The sequence below is a fragment of the Pinus tabuliformis genome, chromosome J (assembly GCF_031772625.1).
Source record: "Pinus tabuliformis cultivar Carrire ecotype Pingquan chromosome J, CPIR1, whole genome shotgun sequence".
Classification (NCBI taxonomy): Eukaryota; Viridiplantae; Streptophyta; class Pinopsida; order Pinales; family Pinaceae; genus Pinus; species Pinus tabuliformis.
In genome coordinates, this window is record NC_142295.1 from 1,117,131,385 (window position 1) to 1,117,142,722 (window position 11,338).

The following is an 11,338-nucleotide window of genomic DNA, read 5'->3' on the forward strand; positions in this document are numbered from 1 at the left end:
ACAATATTAGTTAGTTGATAATTGTTCTTTTCCGTTAATAAGTTACCGAAACAAAATTTTCTCGCACCTTCTTTACATTTGTAAAAATGTATGCTTTCAGTTTTAATAAATCAATTTTCCATCTTGGACTTCATTCACAAGTTTGTCTACGACAACTAGAAACAGAATATGACAAATGTGAACACTGGGGCATGGAGAAGAAGATCATTGTCAAAGTGAGATCAATTTATGAAAATTATATCAGCGTTAAGGCTGCAAATATTATGCATATAGTTAGTCAAACAAATCTTGAATCACACAAACAGAATTTTAGCTCCAATTTTGAGTGTGCTCACAAAGTGCATAACCGTGGTAGGAAAGAATAAGTTTTTGAATAAAAAAAAAATACATTGCATAGGTTCAATTATCTAATGATTCACGGTTATTGAAATATTGGAAGTGTTGGGTTCTTATACTCTACAGACACCATACATACTCTAAGGCCCCATACCCTCTTCAAATCCTAAAAGGATTTTCCTGTTCCATCCATTATAGATAAGCATAACGAATTGATCTATTTGAAATGGAAACATAATTGATGAATTTTAGGGGGAGAGAGGGTGATTTAAATCGTAATAGAGACAATAAAGGCAATCCCCAACATGTATATAACACTTGAAATGTAGTCGTCTATCATGCATCGAGCACATGAAAAAGTAAACCGGTTCATTCGATTGATGTGGAGACCAGTTCATTCGATTGATGTGGAGTTTGACCAGTTATATATATTCCTTTAAACATGTTATTGGGTTTTTATTTTTATTTTTTTAAAATTTTATGGATTTTTCATGAAAATGTTAATTACATTTTGAAATATATATAATAAAAAAATTATCCCCTCTTCCTATGTTAATTTAAGAAAATCAATAGTATGTTGTGGAATATTAGGTAAATTTGATTTGAAGTTAAAACTATTTATTTCCTAAAAGGTATAACTTTGTATATTTCTATATTTGTTTATTTATATTTATATAATATTACATACACAAACAATAATCTAATTAACATTGGATATATGTAAAGGGAAAACTCTAGAAAATGTGTAACGTTGCAGAGAGAAAACACTCCATTCCAGGGTAATGAGCTGAAAATAGAGTAAAATTTTCTAAAATTTTGAAAAAATTATATATTTTAATATTTATCGAAGGTATATTCTCAAAATAAAAATTGAGTGTTAAATTTTAGGCTGAATTCTTTTACTTGATAGTGGGGTTTTAATACTGTAACTATACATAATTAACAAATGTCTTAAAAAAAATAATACGCACATTTATTGGTCATAATACACAAATGTCCTTTCTTTTTTAAATATCGTACATGTTTTAAAAAAACATAAAAATACGCACATTTATTGGTCATGTATTATGAGCAAACGGCTGGTACACAAATGTCCTTTTTTGTTTTTTTAAATATCACACATGTTTTAAAAAATATTAAAAACACACATCCACCGGTGGCGATTCCTATTTCCATCACAATTTTTTAATTAATGCCCTCTGACATGTGGGGGTGATAGGGAAATATAACGCTCGCTGTTTTTTTTTCTCCTCCAGTCACGACGGGGCGCGTTATATTTTCCTATCGCCCCCGCATATCAGGGGGCATTAATTAAAAAACTGTGATGGAAATAGGAATCACCTTCACCGATCATGTACCTGTCAGTATAATCCTATTAAATTATCTGGACAAGTATCTGACTCACTGTAAAATAGATTTTACATGTTTTAAAAAATATTAAAAACGCACATTCATTGGCCATGTACCCCTCAGTATAATCCTATTAAATTATTTGGACAAGTATCTGACTCACCGTAAAATAGATTTTACATCATGAATGTATATGGCCACCATAACAATTTGAATTAAATAATTTCTATAAGCTTTTCCGGATAAAAAAGATCATTTAATTATAAGCACTGTTAATTATATAGTTAATTTTAAAAGAAAATGTTTGAAGCAATGATTCGCAATGGATAAAAAAGATCGTTTAATTATAAGCACTGTTAATTATATAGTTAATTTTAAAAGAAAATGTTTGAAGCAATGATTCGCAATGGAAAGAAATGTAGGAAGTGGGAGTAGTAGACTTTAACACACAAAGTTTTCCCAACTACTACGTTGGTGATCTTAAGTAGATTGCAGATTCCCCGAATATTTGGAAATTTGATGGACATGGACACAGTTTAAAAATTGACCAGCCTTATATCTATCAGATTTCCAAATATTCAAAAAATCTGCAATAGACTTAAGGATAGCCCTAATACATAAAGCTGTATACATTACAAAGCACATGTATTTTCTCATGTCGCACCCTTTCGTGGGAGACTATTATTATCCTTCATAATATTCAGTGTTTTCTCATGTCGCGCCCTTTCGTGAGAGACTATTATTATCCTTCATAATATTCAGTGGTGTGCTTGGGAACATTTTGCGCCTCCGACAATTGGTTACTTTCTGGCTGCAACTATTCTAAGTCGATAGAGGAGGTTATTCTAATTTCCATTACCTTCACAGTTTTGTTGTTGTTAATGATTCCCACTGTACGCTAATAATTTTGTTGTTGTTAATAATTCCCACTGTACGCTAATAATGTTTCTCTTGCATGAACATACAGTACTGAGGTATGTAATTTATTGTGTTTTTTTAAGGATAATTAATTACGCCGTAAGGCGTTTCCCTTTGAAATGAATTGCCCCAGCCGTCTACGTGTCCTGCTGTTCACCGTGGATTTGTAGTGTTAGACGATTGAACAAGGTTTGATCGTTGATCCAAAATTAAAACGGTTCATGAAACTGAAACGGTTCATGAATCAATCCACGAACCGTTTCCCTTTGAAATGAATTGCCCCAGCCGTCTACGTGTCCTCCTGTTCATCGTGGATTTGTAGTGTTAGACGATTGAACAAGGTTTGATCGTTGATCCAAAACTAAAACGGTTCATGAAACTGAAACGGTTCATGAATCAGTCCACGAACAGGCTTAAAAACCTATGTATAACGTCCCTCTGTCTATTTCCAACTTCGGCCTAACTTCGTTCAGGCTAGCAATGTCAGTTGCGAATCGCTGGCTCTTTTCTGCTTTCTTCTACTACAGCATGTTCCTGAACTTTCTTTAACCCTACTGTAAATATTTCTTAACGTCCCTCTGTCTATTTCCAACTTCGGCCTAACTTCGTTCAGGCTAGCAATGTCAGTTGTGAATCGCTGGCTCTTTTCTGCTTTCTTCTACTACAGCATGTTCCTGAACTTTCTTTAACCCTACTGTAAATATTTCTTTCAATTTTACCGTTTTTCTCCCAGATCGGACAGAGCCATAACTTTCTTTAACCCTACTGTAAATATTTCTTTCAATTTTACCGTTTTTCTCCCAGATCGGACAAAGCCATACCAGCCATGGACATGGATGGAAATGCCAAGGGTTTGAAACTGGGATGCAAATTAGTTAAGCTTTGGAAAAAAATTCTGCATTCAAAGCGCTTGGGATCGCATTATACTCCACATGATCAACCTCAGCCGGCCAATCTTTCCAACGGCCATTTTTTAAGCCGGGCGACTTCCCTTCCTTCAATCACGCGGTTTAAAAGGATTCAGTGTCTGGGTAAATGTCGAATTAAAGCCTCTAGCAATCGCTTGAACCTTCTGACTCGAACTAAATGGCATATCGGCCACCATTTATCTTGGTGGAAATCTAGCTTTGTGAAGGGGGCTCAAGAAAAGAAAACTCAATATCTTCCCAAGGACATTCCCAACGGCTCGGTGGCTGTTTGTGTTGGGGACGAGCAAGAAGAGCAAACGCGGTTTGTGATCCCCATCTTGTATTTCAACCATCCACTCTTTCTCCATTTGTTGGAAGAAGCCGAGCCCGTCTATGGCTTCTGCAACAAGGGCATCCTCACGATTCCTTGCCAGGTTTCTGATTTTGAGTATCTCCGCTGGCTTATTGAGAGGGAAGGGGCAATGAACCGCCTTGCTTATAGTGCTTCGACTTACCAGCAATAGGTTTTTCTTCACCTGAAGAAATCGTGTCTGGAGTACTTTTCCGGCGTCTGGAGTAGCTTTCCGGCTTACATAGTCTTGTTCAAGATCAGAGCACAAGACCATTAGAAGACATACTCCGGGCTAAAACGTCGGTTATAGTTGTTAGAGCCGGAATGGGCAGTCATCCAATTCTTCTTCCGAACGGAAGGGCAAATGTATAGAAATATTTTTCCAATTCATCTGTATTATAAGGAATTGATTAATTCTTAGGGATGACACCATGACGCCCAAGTCTTCTTCATTTTAGGTTTTTGAAAGATGGATGATTAAAGCATTTGTTTTTAAATAGTCGTTTTTAAATGGAAGGAAAAGAAGTATAAAATGAACTCGTTTTAATAATATTTTTATAAAATAATATTTATATTAATAATTTGTTTGTTATTGATAAATATAATTTAATATATTTTTTATAAAAAATTTAAAATGTATTTTAAAATTGTGATTTTTAATTTTTAAATTAGAATGAAATTCTTTATATTTATATTCAAGTTTATATTTCCGGTGTAATAAATGTTTTAGGTATGAAATATCAATATTAACAAAATTGTAGTTTGTTTCTTATTATATTTTGTAAAGGGACATGATGATTTTGAGCATAAAAAAGTTTTTTTTTGGTAAGTGAACACTTAATAAAATTGCCTCATTAAATAGCAAAATTTACATAATATTAAGCTATTGATTTATAATTACGTCGTAAGGCGTTTCCCTTTGAAATGAATTGCCCCGAACAGGCTTAAAAACCTACACTATATATATTTCAGAATTTTCAAGGACCAGAGAGTCTGCTAAATAGCAGCGGCAAGATGCATTTGCCACGGAACACATCGAAGCCTCGATACTATTTCCTCGCAAGCAGAACACCACATCGACCCTGGCAGCGCGCAAAAATACATATGAAAAGAAACAGATGCCACTCAGACCGCCAACAACGATTAGAGGAAATTTTTATATATGGAAACAAGGCTCCAGCCATTGAATGTTTAGAGATGGGGAAAGTTAGGCCTAAACTAAGAATTCAGAAATTTTATACGTTTAAATGAAGAAAACCTATCGCGAATATATCTCTGTCCATTTTCAGCTCCCAGCCACGCGGTTCCGTACTAAACCTAACAGATGAACGATTAGTGCTTAAGATTGTTAAATCAGGCTTGGATTGTCAGTAAGTGAAATCATATTAGTGCTGTAGATGGTTTTTTTTCTGGGCCTGCAGCCCTTCATAATGATCTTTAGTGGAAATCTCTATTTCAGGGGAGCCAATTTTGGGATTGCATTTGAAATATTTGTTTGGTGAGGCTTAGTTTGATGTTGAATTTGTGTATCTTTGGATCTCAAAATCTCGAACTATCTTATGTTAGGTTTGTGTTATAAACAATGACTGGAAAACTTCATTCACCTCTTTTTTATGCATGTCATGACGTGGGTGTCGTTTGGTATTGTGTTGTGATCCATGACTCGTATAATGTGCTAACCAGGGGTTGCTTTAGCATGATAAATGTGTGGCTGACACATACAATGCTTGCTATTTTGTTTTGACTATTTTACTTGTCTCATGACTTGATCAGCAAGAATCGATCCCTGGACCTGATGACAGTGGCGTCGCGCGGAGCTTCAGAGCGTATTTGTCCCTCCATGCCCTCGAGATCTCAAAAGAATAACAAACACCTGTGAATTGAAAGGCACCTTCGGCTTCAGTCCTTCCTCTGCACTAAAAACATACGCACGGGCAGAGCAGAGGAGAGAAGCAAAGCGCAGTGCGAGACACGCGAGGGCGGATAATAGTTGGGCTCAGCTTTGACCTCTGTGTAATGTTTTCTCTTCATTCAATTCCAATTAATTACTTTATCAATTATGTTCCAAATGGGGATTGAAACGTCGTTTTCTGGTCTTCTGGTTCATGCCCTTCCTCCACACGTGTCCCCAAAAAGAACAAGGTTCATACGATTTCAGTGTATGTAAATGAAAAATTAATAGATCAATTTAATCTTAATTTTGACGGATTTACTGTGTGTGTGTGTTTCCTTTTTGGGGATTTCAGAAGGATTGTTGGGGGACAAAAATCAGGCTTGGATTGTCAGTAAGTGAAATCATATTAGTGCTGTAGATGGTTTTTTTCTTGGCCTGCAGCCCTTCATAATGATCTTTAGTGGAAATCTCTATTTCAGGGGAGCCAATTTTGGGGTCTATAGCTACATTGGTTTTTAATTGGTGAAGACTGCATTCTGTTTAGCAAAGCATTTGTGACTGCTTGTGTCAATTTCATAGAGTTTGATCTGTATGGAAATAGACACAATTTGTATTGTCCAAACATCTTCATTCTAATGTTTTGAATACACTTCGTCAAACTGCTAACAGTTTTAAGGTGGTAGCTGATAAAAGACGAGAAACAACTTAATCACACATCTGTTGGTAAAGGCCTAATACTAAGAAGGCAGGTAGAAGTGGATGATGTTCGTATGCTTTATCTTCATTTCTGCACAAAAAAATCATAAGATAATTGGGTTTTTCGGTTTGGTTTGATCAAGTAGTTTTATTGGTTTATAACTATTGTCAGAACTTTATTTGGAATTCTAAGAGAGATTGAGATGGACTATGTTTGGTGTTTTGATTTTAAATTGAGATATTTGATGTGTACTATCAAAGATCTGTCTAAAGCCGGGGTATTCACTTTGAGGTTGTGTTGCAGGCTATCTGGTAATAATAATATTATTATTATTAGTATTATAATAATAATAATAACAATGGAAAGGTGGGGAAGGAAGAAACTAATAATTTCAGAAATTTGGACCTTTTATCCTAGCTTTATTTGTTCTTCAGATCCAACTTATGGTGAACTAGCAGCTTGAAAGCCAATTGCAAGTCATTCAGCCAACAACGATCTATAAGCATGCCATAGTAGTATGTCTCTGCATATTCACAATAGCGATTCCACTGTCATATTATTATTCCCCACTTGGACAGAGCGATGACACAAGGGGTTTCTACATGTTGACCAACCATGTAAATTGGATCTTATAAATTATAATTCTTGTTTTCTAGCCTTCTATTTCTATAGATATCAATTGTGTAGTTGATGGCATACTTTTTATAAATAAATTTCCATGGCTATTACGGTTCAATTAAGAGCCAATCTCTTGCAGAGTTCAGAGTTGAAGTCATCTGTAACTGCCTTTGATTTAGGGAGTGATCTAGAAAAAACTTCAATGCCTAACAAGACTGTGATAATCACAACCATAAACGCAGCTTGGGCAGAAGAAAACAGTGTACTAGATTTGTACATGCAGAGCCTTCGAATAGTTATTGAATCATGTTCTCCTCGTTGCAGTGGACCAAGGGTCATTTAATCGTTGCCAACATATTCATCACACTGCTATATTTTGCTGAAAGAAATATCTGATTTCAATGAATCTGCCTCTGCATACCAAGACTGGCGTGAATGGTAAAAGTCAATGAATCTGCCTCTGCGTGCCACTAGAAGTTGTTGGATGAAAATATATGTTTTAAAGGCAAGAAATGGAATGGTTTTTTTGTTATTTGGATTACCAAAAGAAATGGCTTAGTTAAGATAGCTTATAAATGGAGGCACAAGTTCTGAGGCTCTCATGGTGTTATTTCAATATATTGGCCCTGTTCAAGTTTTGAATGATTTAGAAATTAGCAGATCTGTTAGATAGTGGAGGCAGGAAATTTGCACTTCTTTTCTGTCAAACCTGGTAGCTGATAAAAGATGAGAAACAACTTAATCACACACCTGTTGGTAAAGGCCTAATACTAAGAAGGCAGGTAGAAGTGGATGATTAAGATTGTTTATAGGTTTAGCCAACAGTTTTATTGGTAACATGCTTAGTTTGAACTTTTGGTGATATTGTTTCATCACATAGGCTGACTACGGTTTGGTGAATTGTTACTGGAAATATACTTAAATCAGGATAAAATATAGGTGGTAATACCTAGTTGAATGGAGAGTCCTAGTATATTGGCCCTTTTGAGGATTATTACTTGACCAGTTTGTTGCCTTAGTCTGCTGAGTACATTTTTTTTTTTTTTTGGTTGGTTGTTGTTGTAATTGGTAAATTGTATAGGTGATTTTCATTCACATGCTTATTGGAATAGCTGGATCTTGAATAAGGCAGTCATGTAGCTGAGTATGTGAGAGGGGTTTGTAGAATGCATTATCTAATGAACTCTTATGTAGAGGCAAAAAGTCTCACTCATAGCATACTCAGGGCTTCAGATGGGAATTTCTTTTATAGACTGATCAACTTACTAGAACTACTACTGCACTTTCTTCATCAACAGAAACCACTTGAAAATGCTTGAAAATAAACTCTCTGTAAGGGCCATTGTCAATAAAAATAGTTGCAGTGGAGGGGGTTTCTACATGTTGACCAACCATGTAAATTGGATCTTATAAATTATAATTCTTGTTTTCTAGCCTTCTATTTCTGTAGATATCAATTGTGTAGTTGATGGCATACTTTTTATAAATAAATTTCCATGGCTATTACGGTTCAATTAAGAGCCAATATCTTACAGAGTTCAGAGTTGAATTCATCTGTAACTGCGTTTGATTTAGGGAGTGATCTAGAGAAAACTTCAATGCCTAACAAGACTGTGATAATCACAACCATAAATGCAGCTCGGGCAGAAGAAAACGGTGTACTACATTTGTACATGCAGAGCCTTCGAATAATTATTGAATCATGTTCTCCTCATTGCAGTGGACCAGGGGTCATTTAATTGTTGCCAACATATTCATCACACTGTTATATTTTGCTGAAAGAAATATCTGATTTCAATGAATCTGCCTCTGCGTGCCATTGGAAGTTGTTGGATGAAAATATTTGTTTTAAAGGAAAGAAATGGAATGGTTTTTTTGTTATTTGGATTACCAAAGGAAATGGCTTAGTTAAGATAGCTTATAAAGGGAGGCACAAGTTCTAAGGCTGTCATGGTGTTATTTCAATATATTGGCCCTGTTCAAGTTTTGAATGATTCAGAAATTAGCAGATCTGTTAGATAGTGGAGGCAGGAAATTTGCACTTCTTTTCTGTCAAACCTGGTAGCTGATAAAAGATGAGAAACAACTTAATCACACACATGTTGGTAAAGGCCTAATACTAAGAAAGCAGGTAGAAGTGGATGATTAAGATTGTTTATAGGTTTAGCCAACAGTTTTATTGGTAACATGCTTAGTTTGAACTTTTGGTGATATTGTTTCATCACATAGGCTGACTATGGTTAGCATAGTAGTTTTCTTTGTTTACATGTATTTCCATGATTTGGCAGACATTTATGTTGCACTGGTTGTGAGTTGTTAATGGTTTCGGATGTGGATTAGGATTAAATAGCTCTTCGAGGAAATGTAATGGTATGCTGGATTTCCAGTTGATCAATTTGCTAGCTTTTCTAGATGTACTTATCATACAACGGACAAAGTGAAGAGAGGCTCTGTAACCAGGAGAAGCTGCATCAGCTTCAGACCTTTTCTGTTGTGGCCTGCCCTGTTTATACTTACCCTGTTGCACTGTATGCTTGTAGATATGCAAGTTAATAACTGAGAATACTTTGAAATTGGTTTCAAAGTACGAGTTTAGTGAATGTCATGTTCTAAAGCTTATTGTGTCCATTCTATTTAGAGATATCTTAGGCTAAGGATGTGTTGACACTTTAGCCTTTAGGTGAAGGCTTATCATCCAAAGATCATATTGTATCTACACTTTCTTTGTATCATAAATATACGGTTTCACTAAGATAAATAATTTTCACAGTGGAGCAATGCCAACGGCTTTGGGACTTTATAACCTGAATTTTAGTAACTACCTTTGCTGATTTGATATGTCGGGTCTTAGGAAATCCAAACCAACTTACAATTTTAGTTATAACTTTACAATTTTCCTTGGAATGTAAATGAATGGAATGTCAACTAAAGCAGGAGGCTTACGAGACTGTACTAAAGTTTTCTTTGTTGCTTCCTTAAAGACTATATGTTATATAAGAATCAAAAATTGACAGAATGAGTTCACCCAGACCAGGAGGCTTGCAGTACTGGATTGAACTTTTATGCTTGCACCATTTTAGACAATATATGTCATATAAGCATCACAAATTGATAGAATGAACTACTGGTAATGGAGTTGAATTAGACATGCGGGTTACATTTACTCTGATATAATAAACTTCTTGTGTACTGGTGTTTAGATATGATTTGATGTGCTACTAGTGTAATAGTGGTTATTGTCATTGTAAGTAAGGTGATTATACCAGCAAATTTTTTATTAACTCAGCAACAAGTGTGGCCTCCCCTTGTATGGGAATAATACAATGAAATGTTGTTGACTATCACCATTGAGAACAACCCACGGCTATATCATCAATTATTCTTAATACATACATTTTTTTCTTGTAATTTTTCCCAGCCCACCATAGAATTTATGTGCATGTTGAAGGTGGCTGCTTATTTCAAATTGGGGAACTTGGCTTAAAATTATGAGTTCCAAACTTAAATCCTATTTCAATGAGCTGGCTACACATCTAATTTGTTGAACTTCAACCTTGGGAACTAAGACGGATGCTGACTCTTTTTGCTGTGTCGTTTGTTTCTTCTTTCTAAATGATGATGTGCCCAACCACATACTAGCACTTACAGTAATATATTCATCTAAATTTGTCAAACAGTTTTAAGGTGAACTATAGTCAAAGCACTCCAGGTTGCCATTTGATCAATTTGCTAGCTTTTCTAGATGTACTTATCATACAGCGGACAAAGTGAAGAGAGGCTCTGTAACCAAGAGAAGCTGCATCAGCTTCAGACCTTTTCTGCTCTGGTCTGCCCTATTTATACTTACCCTGTTGCATTGTATGCTTGTAGATATGCAAGTTAATAACTAAGAATACTTTGAAATTGGTTTCAAAGTACGAGTTTAGTGAATGTCATGTTTTAAAGCTTATTGTGTCCATTCTATTTAGAGATATCTCAGGCTAAGGATGTGTCGACACTTTAGCCTTTAGGTGAAGGCTTATCATCCAAAGATCATATTGTATCTACACTTTCTGTTATGAAACCATCTCAAGAAAAGATAGAAAAGATAGATCAACGCCTTAGAATTCGGCCTCTTCAAGGGGGCAACCTCCTTTACATTACATAAATGAACAATTCTTGGATGATAAAAATGACAAAACCTCCTTTCTATATATAGGAGTCTAAGGAGTCACAATATAATCCAGCCGACCTAACAATAATAATATAAAGCCACAAAAATAACA

At 35.3% G+C, this 11,338-nt stretch overlaps 1 protein-coding gene across 1 annotated transcript; it reads left to right on the plus strand.

Annotated features, from left to right (window-relative positions):
- Positions 1–3,430: 3,430 nt before the first annotated feature.
- LOC149230986 (auxin-responsive protein SAUR36-like) lies at positions 3,431–4,036 on the plus strand. The gene has a single exon (XM_089381500.1). It carries the CDS (start codon positions 3,431–3,433, stop codon positions 4,034–4,036), a length of 606 nt encoding a protein of 201 aa, XP_089237626.1.
- The last annotated feature ends 7,302 nt before the right edge of the window (positions 4,037–11,338 follow it).

Bases quoted from the DNA above. Each gene is read 5' to 3' on its own strand.
- LOC149230986 (XM_089381500.1), top strand. From the start codon at position 3,431: ATGGACATGGATGGAAATGCCAAGGGTTTGAAACTGGGATGCAAATTA.